The sequence below is a fragment of the Gymnodraco acuticeps genome, unplaced genomic scaffold (assembly GCF_902827175.1).
Source record: "Gymnodraco acuticeps unplaced genomic scaffold, fGymAcu1.1, whole genome shotgun sequence".
NCBI lineage: Eukaryota > Metazoa > Chordata > Actinopteri > Perciformes > Bathydraconidae > Gymnodraco > Gymnodraco acuticeps.
Window position 1 is genome coordinate 3,998,203 of NW_022990313.1, and position 20,001 is coordinate 4,018,203.

The window sequence follows — 20,001 nt, forward strand, 5'->3', positions numbered from 1 at the left end:
AGTAGAGCCCACCTAGGCACACATCTGTTCACAAACCTTCTGAACCAAAGTATATTTGTCTGTTCAGAGAAAACAAGATAAATATACATATTCAAAACAGTTTGTCTTAGAATGATAATGTGCAATGAAAGTAAACGCAAAATCATCACAAAGAAACATTAAAAAGATTAAATCAGAAACAAAAAGACTGCAAAGAGATAAAAACAAAAACAGTGCAAAGGGAACGACTATGAAATAGTCAAAACAACACCAAATAGACACAAAATGACGACAAAGAAACACAAGGCGACTTAAAAGAGACTCAAAATGACGACAAAGACACATAAAAAGACCAAAAAGAGACAAAGCAACTATAAAAACACACAGAAGTACTTTAACCCTTAAGAGTCCCTGGGGCCATTTTTCAGCCATTCGGGTTTTCATGTTAAAGCCATTTTGGCTGTGTTGAATGAATATTGCTCAAACTTGCCAGAGGATATTCTTTTTTAGTTGTATATTGAATTGTCGTATCAGTTTTTTAAATTAGCCTAAAATGGCTAAGCTACACAAAAACCGACACATTAGTTCCTAGCGTCAAAAAATGCCCCATTGAAAACCATTGAAAATGCTTTTTTTGACCCCACATTTATCTTATCATAAACTCTTGATTTCCTTTATGTTAAGATTTCATTTTGAACTTCTAGCTTTCAATTTTCAATTTTTACATTTGTCTACAAGATGGCGATAATGTTAACCCTTTGAAGCCTGCAGCAAAATGTCACACTTTTTACTGTTTTCTGCAAGGGTCACTTGCTACTGAAATGATATGTGTGTGTCGCTTTTGATGTTGGATAATGGTGTGTGCGTGTGTGTGTGTGTGTGTGTGTATGTGTGCGTGTGCGTGTTTGTGTCCAACTTCAAAAGACTTTTCTCTTAGAAGGCCACACTGCATAATAATCTAATTCAATAATAAAAACAATGAGTTGCGAGAACCAAAACTTTGTTTTGGTTCTCGCAAAACAAAGTTATGGTTCTCACTCAGGTTGTTTATGCAGGTGCACTGCAGCCATGGTTATAAGTATTACTATCAGTGCAGGAGTAGTCTTTTTGGAGATGGCAAGGCATTACAGCACACGGAAAGCTCTGGACATCATCATGCACTCTGATTGCGAGGATGGCTCCTCATCCTCCTCCGTGGACTCTGAGGCTGACACAGAAGAGCCCTCAGAGTCCACGGAGGACGCCTCAGAGGTGGGAACAGACCAGCTAGAGTCCAACTCAGACTCATCTGAAACTGAGAGAGGAGGGGAGATGGAGGAAGCAGCTGCAGGATGGACTTCAAAAAATGGTAAAGTGTTTTGGTCTCCCACAAACACTGAGACGCTCCGCTACGTCCCAGCAGCCAGAAGTTTGATCCTGGGACCAACACACTATGTTATCGCCCGAATCAGTGACCCGGCATCCAGCTTTGCACTGCTGATGACAGATGACATCCTGCAGCATATTGTGTCCATGACAAACCTGCATGGGAGACGGTCAATTGCAGAGTGGCGAGATATGCACACAGAGGAACTGCAGGCTTACGTGGGGCTGCTCATTTTGGCCGGTGTTTACAGATCAAAAAATGAATCGACCCTCAGCCTCTGGAGTGAGACAAGACGGTGGCGCCGTGATGACAAGCTGGCTGCCTTCCGCAAAGTCTGGGATATGTGGACGCACCGCCTGCCGATGCTGTTCAGCCCATTCAGCGACGTCTGCGTGGATGAACAGCTCGTCCCATTCAGAGGCAGGTGCAGCTTCAAGCAGTACATGCCAAAAAAGCCGGCCAAATACGGTATAAAGATTTGGGCAAACTGTGATGTAAAATCATCCTACGCCTGGAGACTGCAGGTGTATACAGGCAAAGCAGCTGGCAGTCCTTCTGAAGTCAACCAGGGCATGAGGGTGGTCCTGGAGATGACAGAGGGGCTCCAGGGACACATCATTACCTGTGACAATTTGTTCACGTCCTTCGCACTGGCTGAGGAGCTGCTCAGGAGAAAACTGGCCCTGGTTTGCACAATTCGCCGAAACAAGCCTGAGCTTCCCCCTATTTTGCTCCAGGCAAGAGCGAGAGCGATCCTCTCCTCCACCTTTGCCTTTACGAAGACCCACACACTGGTCTCTTACATCCCTCGACGGGGCAGGAATGTGCTGCTTCTAAGCACGAAACACTGCAGTCCAGACGTAAGCGACGAAATGAAGAGAAAGCCAGTCATAATCAAAGACTACAACCGATGCAAAGGAGGTGTCGACAACCTTGATAAGGTAGGCACACATGTATTCTTACTTTTATATTCTTGTCTGAAATATATGTAGGTTTTTTTCAAATGAGCATTTTCCTATAAAATAATTAATATTTGCATCATGAGAGAAAATGCTTGGAATCATTTATTCAAATTGTCTTGTTTTATGTTTTTGTTAGGTTGTTGCCACCTACTCCTGCAGGAGGAGAACACATCGCTGGCCACTTGCCCTCTTCCACAACCTGGTTGACATTTCCCATTACAACGCCTACGTCCTGTGGACATCAATGGAGCCATCCTGGCAGCAGCAGAAACCATACAGGAGGAGGCTCTTCATTGAAGAGGTGGGACAAATGCTGGTGACCCCACACATCAAGAAGAGAGGGCGCCTTCCCCGCTCATCAGCCGCTGCAACAATGGTGTCAGATCTGCAGGGTGCTGCTGCAGGCCCCTCTCTCATCAGTGAACGGAAGAGCAGGAGGCAGTGCCACTTTTGCATGGACAGAAGAGTTTGCAGGACCTGCTGCAAATGTGGGAAATTAATATGCAAGGACCACAGTCTGTCCATTTGCAGCCCCTGCTCCACCTGAGCTGGACTCTCACAGTGTTCATTCAATGTTCATCTTTGTAAAATAAATGTTTTTCTGGTTCAAAATGATCTTGTATTATTCATTTTAGTCAGGCTGGAGTAGCTTTAAAAGATTTACTCTTTGAAAGTGGGAAAAAATATGAATATATTATATTTTTATAGCAGTTTTTGTGAAGGTGGCATTTTCTGGCCTCAGGAACACGAGTGTGAGTTTTTGTTTAAATCTGACACTGCAAAAAAAATAACAATGCATTCAAATTAATTGTGCTGCCAATCATTGACCAATCTAGGGACCTAATAATAACAATAATCAAATATTCCTTGAATGTTTGTTTTTTTAAATTATTCTAGTTTTTTGTTCTTTTCAATAAAAAAACTGTGGAGTTTATTCAACAAACTGGCATTTAAAGGGTTAAAATCCCCAAAATATAATTCATATTTCATATGTGTATGTCAGGCTGGAGTAGTTTTAAAAGACTGACTCTTTGAAAGTGGAAATAAATATTAATATATCATATTTTTATAGCAGTTTTTGTGAAGGTGGCATTTTATGGCCTTAGGAACAAATACGTTTTTTTGTTAAGGGACTCTTAAGGGTTAATGACAGAAATAAAAACTACAGACACACAGAATGACTAAGACATATTGACCAAAAACAAACACTAAATGAAAACATACAAACATCAAAACACACACAGATGTGTAATTAAAGTCACAAAAAAACAAGTGCAAGTTAGGACCCTTAACGTTGTTTTTTATCTTTCCAAACACTTCACTATTGAAGGTAAATGCAACACTGTGTTTTCCAGTATTCGTGTATATACGCAGAAAACATTTTCTTTACGCAAACAATCAATACTTCTCAGAAAGCATTTAAGGATTAAAGGTAAACAGGAACTTGGCAAGGCACTGCATATGTGTGTGTTGAAGTAAATATTCTAGCGCAGAAACACAAAGCCTCTCTCAATAGTTTGACCGTCCTTAAGGCAGGGATTGTCAGTATAGGATTGGGAGTGTATCGGCATCTGGGTGGATTAAAACGGCAAAGAAGAAGATTTGATGGAGGAGAAATAATGAAGTGAGTGCATTAGGAGCTCTGATTGACAAACAAAACCGATTAGCCTGTCATCACTGGCTCTGCAGATATTCTTTAGAACAATTGCATTCCAACTTTATTATTTATTCATTCTTCCTCGGCACAATGTCTATTTGTTTATCTCACACTTGTTTCTCACCCTTGACATCCTGCACCTTCGTCTCTTCTACTTCCAAACTTTTTCTACCTTCACTGTCTTCTCCTGTCATTCCTCTCGGGGATTATCTGAACCCGGGCGTCCTGCTGCTCTTTCTCTAAGTAGCCTCACAGCTGCTGCAGTGCCTGGGCTTTAAGTCTGGATGGATGTATGGACGGGAGAGCGGATTCCTTCTCCTTTCTCCGACTCACACAGAGGCATCCGCTATTTTTCTTCTCCTCCTCGCTGCATCTCAACAGGAAAGGAATGCAATGTTCTTTGATCTCTCTGCTTTCTACTTCTCCTCATCCCCCCCTCTCCATCTCCCTCTCTTAGCACATATTACAGCGCTCTGTACAAAAGGAAATACACCCAGGGTTTGCCCTTCATCCCCACTCCATCTCCTTTAAATCCCTCCCTTCCTCATATGTGATCCCTTCATCCATCACCTCTCCTTATTTCGTACTCTTCATCTTTCCCTACAAATTGAAACACATTTTTGAAAGATGAGAACAGAAGAAGACTTTTTTTTTCAAATATTGATGCCTGTAAATTCAAATTGTCTTCTCTCCTGGTGTTCCCTTTCTCCACCCGACACCCACTACTTAATGTTCCTAACCTTTGGGCTTGTAAAGGTCATCGTCCATAAAGCGAGTGCTTCTGCTTGTCATTAGTGGAGGACTCCTGGTGCGGTGGTGGGTGTGTATGTGTGTGTGCGAATTTCTAGATCACACTTAATCCGTGATGTATTTGTGTTGCTTCAAGCAGAGTTCTACACATGGCCCTTGTACTGACATGAAACAGGGGGTTACGTATTGTACCCCTAATTATATAAGCACAGGCGGAGCCCTCTACTGGTCTCTATGGGCACTACTCTCAACCATGCTATGCGAGCATTCACCTACTGAGATACATAAACGTAGCCGGCCAATCGGGGCGAGCCTACCTGAATGTGCACGCAGGCCCACCGTATATAAGGCGGCCACGCCTCCTGACTGTCATTCTACACCCTCTTCAGCGAGCGGCATAGGAAAGACAGGGCCCCAAGTAGAGGGCTCCGCCTGTGCTTATATAACTAGGGTTACAATACGTAACCCCCGTTATATCTCACACAGGCTCCGCCCTCTACTGGACTCTATGGGTACAGTGGATGGAGCCCTGATGGATGAATGCCCTGTCGTTCAACAACACCGACGCATCACACTGACCCTGGCCTTTGGTTAACAGCCGCCGTAACCCAACTTCCTCTCATCCGGTTGTGACCGTGGAGAAGTCGGGGCCGCAGCTTGGATAGAGCACACTCATAGAGTGTGCATGGAAAATAGTGAGGAAGGCTCTGCATGGAGTTTACTGCGCACCATGTTTCCGAGTCTCTAAGGAGCATGGGAAGTGCACTATGTCCCAGGGGGGGGGTCAGATACCTACTGACCCACAGCCCCCCCCCATCTCACCAGTCATGTGTTGCCCCGGCAAACACAGACGATGAGAAAGAGCCAGACATGTCTAAGAAATAAAACCTTATGAAGGGGCCTGGCGTAGACCAAGATGCCGCCGTGCATATGTCCTCCATACTCACGCTGTTGACACAGCCATACCCCGTGTAGAGTGTGCATGGACCCCAGCGGGGAAGGCTCTCCCCGGCTGTCCATAGGCATGTGAAATGCTCTCGCAGAGCCATCCTGTCTGGCGTTTCTTGGACAGAACTTTACCAGCCACACCATCCTCAAAGCACACAAACAGCTGTTCAGTGCGTCTAATGGAAGCTGTGCGCTCTACATAACATGCCAGCGCACGCACCGGGCAGAGGAGGTGCAGTTTAGCCTCCCTGGAGGAGTTCGGTCTGAGTGTCATGCTGTGTCCTAGCGGCCATGCACCCTGAAGATTCCCGCCAAACCAGCCACTGGAGCCTTCGTCTTCAGTGGCTACCGCCACGTCGCCTCCACACACTGCCAGATATCTAACAACGGGGGCGAAACGATCCTGCTCGCTGAAGAGAAAAGGATAACAGTCAGGAGGCGTGGCCGCCTTATATACTGTGGGCCTACGCACGCATTTATGTAGGCTCGCCCCGATTGGCCGGCTACGTTTATGTATCTCAGTAGGTGAATGCTCGCATAGCATTGTTGAGAGTAGTGCCCATAGAGTCCAGTAGAGGGCGGAGCCTGTGTAAGATATAACTGATCAGAAGCGGTGCAAAAAGGCAGCTTTTAAACTGATAGAACAGTTACCTTACACTAAAGTAAAACATTACAGTTAAACTTTAATGGCAGTGGAAATCTGAAAGGTATTTATAGATACATGAGTATTAAGATTTCATACAAGAAGACTAAAAAGACATAGAAAGACACAAAAGCAGAGCTGCAGTACAGCTGCAAAGAAGCAAAGAGAACAACTATGAAATGCTTATAGCCTGCGTCACACTGTCCCGGAATTGACACCAAATGGACAAACGAATATGGAATTGTGAATTACGCACGAAGATGGCCTCGAACTTGGTCAACGGCCAAGCAACAGCCCAAGCAAGTACAATGCCTACAGAAGGCCACGCGATGGCGCCCGAACCACACACGAAGGCAACATTTACATTACATTTAAGACATACAACTGCAACAAGTAACAAAAACAATTATGTTAAAGTACTATGGGACTTTACATTTTGGAAACTTGAGATTGTATAATAAAAATTGTCACTGATATTTTCAGACTTTGTTCTTTACTGTCTTTATATGTAGAATATATTAAGTTTTCTTCGTCATGTTGTTTCCATAGCAACAACAACTTCCTATCAACAGCGTAAACTCGCCTTCAAAATAAAAGCTAAATAAAACAGGAAGTTAACCTAAATTACATTTAAGACATACAACTGCAACGAAAGTAACAAAAACAGTGTAATATGCTTTTCAGTTTCACATATGTTTACATGATTTTGTTCTGCAATAAAACAACCAGAGAAGCGATCTGCAAGGAAACATTGCAAACCGCGGTCCCATCTCGATGTCACCGTACTATAATACGATGGCTACACGACGGCATTGCGAGGGCTTCACGTAGTCGTGTTGCCTTCCTAAGACAATCGGGCGGCTTGTTGTTTCCTTCGTATTGTCTTAGTGAGGCGAAAAATGCCCGATGGCACCGGTGATCACACGAAGTAAAGACGAAGATGACACGATTTGACAAGATGCCCTCACAATGGCCTTACGAAGGGCAAAATGGACACACGAATTCAACACGAAAATGAACCTTCGCAAGGTCTTTTGGCAATTTTTTGGCATGCCAAAGATTTTGCCACCGCTCATGAAGTTGCTGCCGGAGCCTGAGAAACTCCACCGGCGGTCATACGAAGGCTTAAGATGCCCTCACGAATGGCCCGATGTTGTTACGATCACCGCCGAATTTGAACATTTCCTTTATCGTGCGTACATCTGGTGTCAATTTGGGACAGTGTGACACCGGCTTAAAACAACAACCAATTGACACAAAATGACTGCGAAGAAAAACAAAACGACCAGATAAAGACTCATGATGACAATAAAGAGTAGAAAAAAATGAAGAATACCATTAACGGAAAGCCAAAGGACACACAATGGAACTATAAGGAGACACAAAATCACCCAAAAGAGACACAAAGTCAACAAAGAGATTCAAAATAACTTTAAAGTGACACAAAGACACACATAGTTACATCAAACAAACACAAAACGACTACATACCAACACAAATCAACTGCATAGTGACAGACGGTTAACCTGTTAAAAAACCTCTTTTTTCGAGACTGTGTCTCAGGGCCTCTTAACATTTAGGAAACTATTAATGTGTTATACCAGATTAACGGGAAGAATCTCAGCTAACTGAAGATATGAACAATTTTTACCAAAACAAAACACAAGTCTCATAAGAAGCGTCTAAATCAGTGGTTCCCAAACTTTTTGTGCCCAAGGCACACCAAAGGACAAGTAAAAATCTCAAGGCACACCTATTGTGCAAAAATAGCCCTTATAACACGTGTTATCACTCATATCATGTAAAATATCTCTAAATGTGCATACTTATTTACTAATGCCAAATAAAATGTGACAAAGACAACTATATTACTCATAAAATATTTATTAACGAAATATTTCAGAAATTAATTTGAAACTTTATCAAATTAGGCTTCATCAAAGCAGCAACACACTCATTTAAACCAGACAGGTCACAACATTAACATTTCAGCAATCAGCATTGAAACATGTGCTATTGTAAATATTTTGCAGACTTACAAATTAGTGAGATACATGTGCCTGTCGGGGCGCGCAGAATTTTGTAATCCTTGGTGGCACTGTGGAGAGGGCCACTCGCAAGTCCTGTTCAACAGAGAGCCGTGACCTCCTGTTGTTCTTCATGTAAATCAGAGTAGAGAACGCCAACTCCAGAGATGGGGTCGTTACTAATTTTTTTAAATATATTACATATTACTTTAAAAAAAAGTAATATATTACACTACTTTTACTATCTACATAAAGTAACTCGTTACTTTACTCGCCGAGCACGTACGAACTTGCACATGCCTGAGTGGCAATAACTTTCCTTACCAGCAGGCGGCGGTAGTGTGTATTTGTCATTCAAAACAGGCAACAACCGGAAGACAGAAGAAGAACATACTACGTGATATAAACAAACAACAATAGCGTGTGCGTTAGCTTCACCTTAGCATGTGTTCGTTGCAGGTGCTTGTTGAGGTTTGACGTGGTGTTTACAGCAGTGGATAACAGCTTCTGGCCTGGACACAGTTTGCACCTCACCGTCACATTCCTGTCTATTCTTCGGACGAACTCAAAATAATGGGCATACCTCCACCCCTCGAAAGTTATCGCTGACTCAGCCATGTTTATGCAGCACTGCACGTGGAGATGTGGACGCGCAAGTCGCGCAGATTACGTACATATAAACCTACAAAGTACTGATATTATAGTAAATAAAAAAATTATTATTTTTGTGTAGTTGTATATTTCAATAATAATGTATGGTTGTCACAAAATCCCACGGCACACCCGGACTTGCCTCACGGCACACCAGTGTGCCGCGGCACACCGTTTGGGAACCACTGGTCTAAATGACCCGAGCGAAAAAATGCAAACTGACTTTAGCACAGAACTCAAGATAAAGATACCCTTATTACTTATTGTAGCTGCACTTACAATATATCCGATTAAAGCTGAGACTCCACAGATTATATAGGTATAGTATCATCACTGAGCGATCCAAACTCGCGACAGGGGAAGCAAACACAGACATCACAATACGTAACTTTACGGAGCTTTTACGGGAGATCGTCTCACCGTAGCTGTCAATGTGATCAAAAGACGTGTTCAATGGCATTAAAACGAGAACAAACGCGGCTGAATCGGTTGATCCATAGGTTGATAATGTATCTGTCGCTTTGAAAAAATTATTTATAATCCATAATTCCATTTTTATGTAAAAATTGGAGAAAAAAAGTTAGCTGCTAATGGTAGCCAACAGAGTGTATGCAGCTTCCGGTTTTGGCCACGCGTCACTCTCACTCCTTATTCGGTAACGTGTTTGTGTGTGTAGAACGTTCCCTCGATTCCATTGGCTCCAGCGGTTATAAAGAGATTTCATTCGTCAAAATCGACCAATGGGGGCCAGAGATATGGAAAATCCACCCAAATGACCCCAGAAGTGTGTTTTTTTTGCTAAATCTGTGAGATTTAGCAGTTTGTGAAGTCCACTGAGACTATGAGAATAATTGCAAATTGTGTTTGGACTGTAACCAGTATTCGTGCTTTAGGACTTTTTCTCAACGATGAATAGACTTCAGACCAGTGTTATCGATTTAACAGGACTTTTTACAAGAATAATTTTGAAGTGTCATATCTGTGGAGTATTTAATATCAACTTTAACGTGGGCGGCCACAGGATTCCACCTGCCGCTTCTGCCCTTCAAACACCGACCGCTTTGTCTTCCACACTGCATCATTCCAAATGCTTACAGATTGCATCATTGATGTGAACATGTTCCCTAATATAATTTGGTTTCAATCCAAAAAGCCAAACAGTGTTGATCTGCCACAACTGTCCTCTACCTTGTAAATATGACTAACCTGTGTTGCTGCTGTTTATAGCACATTTTTTAGATGGCTGACACTGTATTGAGCTTGTATTTAACACATTCTGGTTTTATAATTAAATTATTTTCAAAGATAAGGAAACCCAGAAAAGATACAGTGGACAATGGGTTGACCAGCAGATGCTGCAAGTATTGGCTGGCAGGCTGAATGTACCACCTCTTATCAGGGACAATATAAGGATGTTCTAGATACACCAAGATAAACTGGTTCAGCATGTCACAGAGAACATTTTCAAGCAGAGCCTGAAAAAAAGCGGAGTCATTGGTGTTGCCAAAAGGCGTTATGAGGTACACGTAACGACTACTTGAGGCTGTCTTCTACTCATCACCCTTCCTTATCCTTACTGAATGGAAAAAATATCTTAGCTTCTTGCATAGGTTGTGCATTTTATTTATAGTGATTTCATCCAGGCCTGTGTAGAGACAAAGCATCTTAACGCAGGGGCGGACTGGGAGGAAAAAGTGGCCCGGGGATTAATTGACAGACAGGCCCACTTAATGCGCGGCATGTATCGGCCGGCCGGCGACGAAAGCATGTTACTTAACAAAAACCCTATGCATTTAATGTTATTTTGGACCATTATTCATATAGTAATGACATTACCTGAGCCCTTGAGTTGCCTAGAGCAAAATAGTTACAGCATATATTTAGTGATTTTAATGTTAACATTGATGCAATAACATTTGGACCCAATTTGCCTGACTTGACGCATGGAATAAAACATGGGCGTAGGAAGCATCCTCAATGTGGGTGAGACAATTTGACAGGGGGTGTGGGCAGGGGGTGGACCTCACCTCCTCTAGGGGGGTCCTGGGGCAAGCTCCCCCGGGAAGATTTGTTTTAAAATGTTGAAGTTAAATGCATCCATCTGGTGCACTTTGAGAGCAAAATTAGGGACTAAATCTATGGATACATCTCTCAACACCCATATGAAACAGAACTGTAAACAGATTGACTTTTTCTTTCAACATTTATTTGAACAGCAAGTGGAGGCAAAAGTGACTGCACCCAAAACAATAAACCTGCTAGCTAACTAGCCTAAACTCAGTAACAGAATGTGGGCAACACGTTCTTCTCCACAGCCGCGCGACCTCTGAGTCAGACGTCACTTCCCCCTTTTCTATCCTACGGGTGCAGCCACTCCCCCTGAACCCCGTTTCCCTGCCAACCCCCCCCCTCCCCTATGCAAGCCCCTCCCTCTGAACCCAGGGCTCGCTACAATACTGTATACTGTATACACAAACACAAAAAAACAAACCACTAGAGGGCAGGGCAACATACTTATAAACAATAAGCCTTGTCAATACTTCCCTCTCTACCCTTTTGGGTCTATAAGTGAGCTCATCCATGTGTTACTTTTAAAAGGAGGAGGCTGGGTTGAAGTGGTTGATTTTGACATTGGGAGCAAGGTTGTAGAAGTCAGTCCCCTCTGGAAAAAATAGGGTGGCCTATGGGTGAGAGACAAACATATGCATGTTATGTACACATTATCGAAGAGATACTGACATCCACCTGAAGCCTTCATTAGAACAAATGTCATGTTTTTAATGTTGTTTAATAGTCTGCAATAATCACTAATGTATTAGTGTCAAGATTGGGAAGTCACATAGTAATACATGTAAATATATTATTACCTCACTGAATTAGTCATTTCTGCAGCAGCTCACTTTTCTCTGCAACACCATCTATAATTTGGTCACTATCCAGCATCTTCAAAACATCAGGTTGAGTAGCCATGAGCATAAAGGACTCCAGGTTCTGTTGAGAGAGCGAGCTCCTGAGCTTGTTTTTGATGAATTTTAGTGTTGAAAAGCTTCGCTCGCATGCTACCTGTGTGACAGACAGGGTAAGCAGGAACCTGTATGCAAGGCCAATGATGTGATATGCATCTGTCAGGAGGTTGTACTGCTTAAGGATACGGTAGCAACACAATGGGCAGTCCTTGCAAGATGAGCACTTTTTATATACCATCTCCATTTCATCTACAGTATCCTCTGGCCCAGCCTCTGTTGTCTTGGTTGTGTATTCCTCAAATACAGATGTCTTCAACCTATTCCACTGTCCTGCCAGACTGATGAGCTCACTCTGTAAATTGGCCACCGTTGCTCTGTCATCAAATGGCAGCAAGCACTTGCTTAATTCTTGGAGTGCTGCCTCTGGGAAACCACCGGCATAAGATGTTACCTGGCTGAATCTTTTTGGGTCCAGAAGTGCCAAATCAGCATACAAAGTGCCATTTTTGAGGAAGCGCTGGTGCATGCTTCCTGTGACTGTGTTCATGATTTGATTATGGACATCAATCTTGTATGATGTTTCAGCATCAGTCACAGCCTCATCCTTGGACATCTCTCCAGGCATGGTTTTCTTCTTTCTACCCCGTTTCTGTGGCAGAGCAGCCTCAACCTCCAGCTCAGTCTCCTCACTCTGCTCCTCTGTTTGATTGTTGGCCCACTGGACGAATGTGGCAACCGCCGTCTTGACTTTCTCGAAGTCTCTGGTCATATCTTTCAGCTGTGTTTCTGCAGCCACAATCATCCGATGAGCTGTCCATTCCACTTGTCTGAAGGTATTTTGAGACTGGTGAGGTGACCTGGAAAATTCTCAGGAAGATCTGAGCTGTAAGTATTGTTTCATATCTCAGAAGCTGGGTAATGTATCCACGTGCATTGACCCGTGCAGTGGCGTTGATGGTCTGTCCATGTTGAATGGCGGAGAGGGTATGAAGGACATCAACATACAGGGCATTATCTGGCTTTCCAAAAGAGCCAAATACCTCTCTCTAATAGTCTCTCCAATCGGGGCGAGACGTCTGTGTCTTGGGTCTTTGCTCTCCTTCTCCCAGATGTTCATCCTCTGGACTCTCTGATGAAGACAGCGATGTTGTTCAACAGGGAAAAAAGAGACCCACTTGCCAATACACATTGTGTTGTGTCTGCCAGGACGAGGTTCAGGACGTGTGCGTAGCACCATACATGGACATGGGTGGGGGACATTTTGGCGAGCAGTGCAGAGAAGCCTTTATATTGGCCTTGCATATTGGAGGCCCCATCGGTGGAATTTCCAATACACTGCCTCACATCCAGTTTCATGGTCTCCAGTACTTCATTCACAACAAGTCGTGCAAAGTACTGCCCAGTGGATGCCTCACATTTAATCACAGCAACAAGTCGCTCATGAACAATGTCTGTCACATATCGTATGACAACAGAGCACTGATCTTGGGCTGTGATGTCCTGTGTGGGGTCAATCTGGACAGAATACATGCCAGATTCCCGGACTTCAGTGGCCTTCATTAGGCGGATGGTGGTGATGATGTTGTTGATGGTTGTTTTAGATAGGAGAGTGACAAGGGCACCTCTACCTTGTCTCAAACCAGACTGGTGTATTTGCTTGCTCTTTTCTATACAGAGAGTGAGGTGTTCCTTGAGACACACATCATATTTTCCCAGCAAAACAATCATCTCTAAAAAGTTACCATGATCAATGGTGTCATCATCTAGTGCAGGGCTATTCAACTGGCGGCCCGCGGGCCAAATCCGGCCCCCGGGTGATATTTACTGGCCCTTTGAGTATAATGTTAAAAAGTAAAAAAATATATATATTTAATAAAAAAAAAAAATTGTATTTTATATATTATTTTTTTGTACCAGAGTGCCTTTATTCCTGAGAGGGTGTTACATTGAGAGATAGAGGGGAAGACATTGCCTGAAAACTTTGGCGGGCTCGGGTTTCGAACCCACCTTCTACCAACTCCTGTCATTTATTGCGTCTCTGCGCGCGTCCTCGCGGCTCGCGCTGCCCTTCACTATAAGCTCGCGCACCTTCGACGGTTTCGCGCCAATGGAACGATTAATCAAACCTGGTCAGCATAGTTGGATATCAAAATGTCTCTTTCTACGTTAAAAAAACGAAAGGTTGACACTGAAAACCGGCAATTCAACAGGAGTGGAAAGAGAAGTACTTGTGTGTAAATGTCAGTGGGAGGCCCGTGTGTTTATTCTGCAATGAGTGTTTATCGGTGTGTAAAGAGTACAGCTTGAGAAGGCATTTTAAGACAGCTCACGCCAACTTTGACGCCACTTTTCCAGCAGGCTCTGATGCTCGCCGCCAGAAGATTTTGGGGCTAACTTCGTGCTATGACCAAAGACGTAGCTCCCTGTTTCGGGCTTGCACTGACCAAGAGAGAGCTACCGCAGCGTCCCTACGAGTGGCCTGGATATTAGGCAAAAAGAAAAGGCCTTTTACGGACGCAGAGACAGTCAAAGAGTGTATGCTTGCATCAATTGAGGAAGTGGTTGCAGATGAGAAAATCCGAAAAAGCGTTATTGACTCAATTAAGAACATTCCGATTCCTGACACGTCAACATCAAGGAGAGTGGAGACCCTTGCATCGGACGTTTTTGAGATTCTCTTGGACAAACTGAGAAAGGCGGAGGTTATGTCGATAGCTATTGATGAATCCACTGGCAGCAGCGATGTTGCACAGCTGTGCCTCTATGTTAGATTATTTGATGGTGAGTGCTTTCGGGAGGATCTACTTGGATTAATTCCTTTGGATGGACACACGACCGGTGAGGTGATGTTCCACAAAGTGGTTTCGTTTTTCAAGGAGCACAAGTTGGGATTGGATCGTATTAACATGCTTGTAACGGATGGGGCCCCTGCGATGTCGGGCCGAACACAGGGACTGTCCGCTAGGCTGGCAGATGTGGCTCCACAGCTGAGATCGCTTCATTGCCTCATCCACCAAAGCCTCACGCGCAAAACTGAGTGGTGAGTTAAAAAACACAATGGACTCTGTCATGGCAATTATTCACTTTATTCGTTGTAACTCCAGTTTACAGCACCGCCTTTTCCGCCAGATGTTGTCAGACATGTCAGCTCAATATAATGATTTGCTCATGCACAGTGCCATTAGATGGCTAAGCAAAGGAAACGTCTTGAAACGATTTTGTGAGCTTAAGGAGGAGATCATGGCGTTTCTCCGCAATTCAAAACATAAAAAAGCCAACGCCTTTCTGTGTCTGATAGAGAATGATGAGTTTTATGCTGCTCTTTGCTTTTTGAGCAACATTTTCCAACATCTGAACCAACTCAATTTGGAGCTGCAGGCCAGAGATAAAATGGTTACACAACTTGTGGAGGGACTCCATGCGTTTCAAAAAAAGCTCACACTTTTTTTTGCGGATTTATGTCCAGGCAAAATGCTCCATTTTCCAACACTGCGCACTGCAGGTTTACAAATCACCGAAGTGATGACTGGATTTATGGACGCATTGAAAACCAACTTTGCCACGAGGTTTGAACATTTCAGTCTCCCGACTGAAGTGATGAGATTTGTGAAGGACCCTTTCTCTGTGAATGTAGAGGGGGAGTTTGCACTGAAAGCAAAGGAGCTGATTGTGACATTAAATGAGGCGTCTTTACAACTCGAACTCATTGACATTCAGTCATCAGATGACCTGCGACAGTCATTTCAGCTGGCAGGTTCTGAAAAGTTCTGGACTCATGAAGTCAGCCACGAGAAATTCCCTCATTCAAGGGGTCTTGCACTTTTTGTCCTCACAATGTTTGGCTCGACTTACACGTGCGAATCGGCATTCTCACACATAAAAACTAATAATCGCGCATCCCTCTCCGACCAGCATCAGCATCACTGTATGCGTATTGCCATGACAACGTATTCTCCCGACTTCCCTGCTCTTGCTAAATCGAAAAAATGCCATTTCTCTCATTAGATGGCACATATCTGCCAAGTTGGTTGCATACAGTTATCACTATGTTAATCAAAAAAGGTTTGAGTTTTAAAAGGCTGTGTTTTGTGGTTTGGTAATTAATACAAGTCTTTTGACAATTGTTTTTGCTTTTTAATTTGGCTCACTTGTCTTTATTGTTATTATACCATAATATGCACTGTTGTTTGTGTATGGCCCTTAATTGCTATTTTGTGTGAATTATTAGATCATTTAATCTAAATCTAATGATGTTGATGGTTATATTAGCTTCACATGTACTGAGTTCTGAACTTGCCATTTATAAAGGCCTTGGGGCTATGTTTGATTTAATTAAACACAATATATGCACTCCACTATGCTGTTGTAGTCATTTAATTTAATTTCAAACCTTTATTTATGCAGGTGAATCCCATTGAGATCATTGATCTCTTTAAAAAATGGGTAATAAAATCAATTAGGTTTAAACAAAAAGGTGTAGATATCAACAGACACAATCTAGCATGTAAACGCATAAGCAGAACGTCACAAAAATGGGTGACATCCTGTGTGCTCTTCTGTCCAAGAGCAACTCACATACCTCCCCTCATCTCCACACTGCAGGAATGTATAGCACTACTGGTCAGTCCATTATTGCATGCAGGGAAAAGAGGCTCTAAAAAGGGGTGGCCTCTTCAAACACCCCTCAGGGTTTGAGAGGAATGGTGTAGTCCAATTAGCTGACACATCTATAAAGGCAGGTGTTTCCCATCAGCGCAGCCTTTTGCCAGGAGCAAGGTGAGCTGTAAGACACTGACAATAGGATTACACACAACACAAATCACAATAGATATTTTAAACAAGATTGCGTGCACTCCATCTAGCAAAAATAAAGCTGTTTTAATCAATGTGTCTGTGTAATGTAAACAAAATCATAACCTTTACGATGTGTGTTCGTTTGTGAGGCTTGTAGCCCTCACACATTCCCCTCCTTCTGGAATCACGCCATGAGAGCGTGATAGGAAGTCCGCAGTAGTGTTGTCCCGGCCAGGAATGTGCTGGATGGTGAAGTTATATGGCTGCATTACCAGGTACCATCGGGTGATGCGGCTGTTGGCATCCTTCATCCCTGCCATCCACTTCAGGGCTTTATGATCCGTTTGTAGGATGAACTCTCTTCCCAGGAGGTAGTACTTGAGAGAGTCTAGGGCCCATTTCACTGCCAGGCACTCTTTCTCAACAGTTGAGTAGCGAGTCTCCCTTGGGAACAGCTTCCTGCTGATATAGGCCACGGGGTGAAGCTCATTGGGCTCTCCCTGCAAAAGCACCGCTCCCAAACCTCTGTCTGAAGCATCCGTTTGCAATATGAAGTCTTTAGCAAAATCAGGACTACACAAAACAGGGTTCTTACTCAGTGCATCCTTGAGGTCGTTAAAACCAGACTCCGCCTCCTCACTCCACTGCAGCAAAGTTGGGCCCATCCGCTTAGTCCTATCTGTTAGAACAGCAGCACGAGAGGAGTAGTTAGGCACAAACCGACGGTACCAACCTGACATTCCCAGGAATGACTTCAGCTGGGTCTTTGTCTGCGGATGCTGACAGAACTGGATGGCTTGTAGTTTGTGGGTCTGGGGTCTGATAACTCCGTTGCCAATAATATAACCAAGATATTCTGTCTCATTCCTGCAAAACTGGCACTTTGAGTGGTTGACAGTCAATCTAGCCTCCTTTAGACGTCCAATGACGGCTTTCAGATGGTCCAAATGACAATATCATCAAGATATGCTGCAGCAAAATCTGACAATACCTGGTCAATTAATCTTTGGAACGTAGCTGGTGCGCCATGCAGTCCAAACGGCATTACGGAGAACTGGTACAGACCCCATGGTGTACGGAAGGCTGTTAACTCACGGGACTGTGGAGTCAGCGGCACCTGCCAGTAGCCTTTGCATAGATCAATCGTGGTTAGAAACTTTGCTTTGCCCAACCGATTAATGAGTTCATCAATGCGAGGTACTGGATAGGAATCAAACTCAGAAATTGCATTCAGATAACGGAAGTTTATGCAAAACCGTATGGTGCCATCCTTCTTTGGTACCAATACAATGGGGTTGCACCACTCACTTCTTGATACCTCAATGATTCCCAGGGATATCATCAGATCCACTTCCTTTTTAAGGGACACCAGGAGGCGCTCGGGATTCTGTAGCTCAATCTTCGCACATAAGCATTCCTCTTTAGCACAATGTTGTGGTCAATAACGTTTGTACAACTAGGATTTTCTTTAAAAACTTCTGGGACACAGAGGGCACTGACCTGGGTTTGTTCATCAGCTGTTAGGTGGTTGAGATCAGGCAAAGCAGCGACAGGTAGAGGAAGGTACTGCGCATCTTCGTCATCCTCTTCTTCCACATGTCTAATCAACAACACTTCCTTTTTGTCGGACCTGGGAAACCATTCCTTTAATAGGTTAACATGCAAAATTATCTGGGAACGTGCTTCGCCAGGGGTTGCAATCACATACGTGGTTGCACCTCTTTTTTTCTTTACCTCATAAGGCCCTTGCCATTTTGCGAGGAGTTTGTTGTCTTGTGTGGGAAGTGTTTGGTTAAACCTCTCTGTCAAACCATCAGTCTGAGGATGGTAGGGGGTAGTCCTGATTCTTTTAATCCCCAGTAGTTTATACACATCCTGTATTAACTTAGACATAAAGTTAGTCCCTTGATCAGTAAGAATTTCTTTGGGAAACCCTACTCTCGCAAAGAACTGCACCAAACAAAAAGCACTTGACTTGCTTTGACAGTTTTAAGCAGAAAAACTTCAGGATATCTTGTAGCGTAGTCAGTTATTACTAGCATGAAGCGATTTCCAGACTTGCTTCTTTCTACCGGGCCCACAATGTCCATACCTAATCGTTCAAATGGAGTAGTTATGACTGGCAATGGTTGAAGAGGGACTTTTGAAGGGTATTTGGCTGAGGTTTGTTGACATTGAGGACAGCTTTTGCAATACTGCGCCACATCAGCGCGTAGACCAGGCCAGTGGAAATGTCTCTGGATTCGGTCAACAGTTTTGCGTTTCCCTAGGTGACCTGCCCAGGGAATAGAGTGACCCAGCTCAAGGACAAGGTCTCTAACAGACTTTGGTACCATCAGCTGCTTTGTTGACCCCTGTTGGTGGTACAGTATTCCATTTCCTTGAAAATACCCATCTTCCTTTGAATGTCCAAAGTTCTCCTCTTCTTCCAAGGGTTTGGCCTGCTTTAGATAAGGAGTTAGACTAGCATCCTCTTGCTGCATTTTCTGAATGTCAATAGGCATTTTAAATCCCAAAGGTTGTGGTGGATTCGGTTCAACCGACACATTTACTGTAGTATTTTGGAACTTTTCCTGTCTTCTCTGTCTACGTGTCTTATGGTTTTTCCCAGGCTTAGCTTCAATATCCTCATTATAGAAAGGCAGCTCACTGAGAGGTTGAATAGACAATTCGGTCTCCTTGACTTTTGACCTTGTGAGTGCGACATTACAGACCTTACTTGGATGCAAAAGGTCAAGAAGAACAGGAAGGTCGTCACCAAGCACCACCGGATAGGGAAGACGATCAGCCACTCCAACATTCAGAAGGTAACTCTGGCCCCTCACTTTAAGATAAACATCTGCTGTGGGATAAGGTTTTTCATCGCCATGTACACAGCAAATAGGCACAGTGTCAATCGTATTTACATCATGTGGAGAAATGAACTGTCTGTGAACAAGTGTCTGGCTGCTGCCACTGTCAATTAGGGCCTTTAACTCACAGCCATTTACTTCCACCATGGTCTCTCTCCGTGGCTGTTGTGGCTCATCCTTTGGCTCCCGGTGACCTCTGGGCATATAGCATATCTGGGTTAATTTTACAGGATTTTTGGGAAAAACAGGTTTAGTGTGTCCCTCTTCACCACACAAGTAATAAATGAGTCTCCTGGAGGGTTTAACATTTGAGTTCACCTCCGTTGGTTTCTCCCTTATAGGAGCCTTACCCCATGTTGAGTCCAACCTCTGTGTTGGCCGAGACATACCTTGCCCTTTGGGGTCC

The 20,001-nt window shown here is 43.6% G+C and overlaps 1 protein-coding gene across 1 annotated transcript; it reads left to right on the plus strand.

The window, feature by feature from the left end:
* Positions 1-1,092: 1,092 nt before the first annotated feature.
* On the plus strand, positions 1,093-2,854 carry LOC117550462 (piggyBac transposable element-derived protein 4-like). Its single transcript, XM_034222897.1, has 2 exons — positions 1,093-2,286; positions 2,444-2,854. The coding sequence occupies exons 1-2, from the start codon at positions 1,093-1,095 to the stop codon at positions 2,852-2,854; spliced, it is 1,605 nt and encodes a 534-aa protein (XP_034078788.1).
* The last annotated feature ends 17,147 nt before the right edge of the window (positions 2,855-20,001 follow it).

Bases quoted from the DNA above. Each gene is read 5' to 3' on its own strand.
- LOC117550462 (XM_034222897.1), top strand. From the start codon at position 1,093: ATGGCAAGGCATTACAGCACACGGAAAGCTCTGGACATCATCATGCAC. The intron at 2,287-2,443 runs GTAGGCACACAT...TGTTTTTGTTAG, and splicing joins GTGTCGACAACCTTGATAAG to GTTGTTGCCACCTACTCCTG.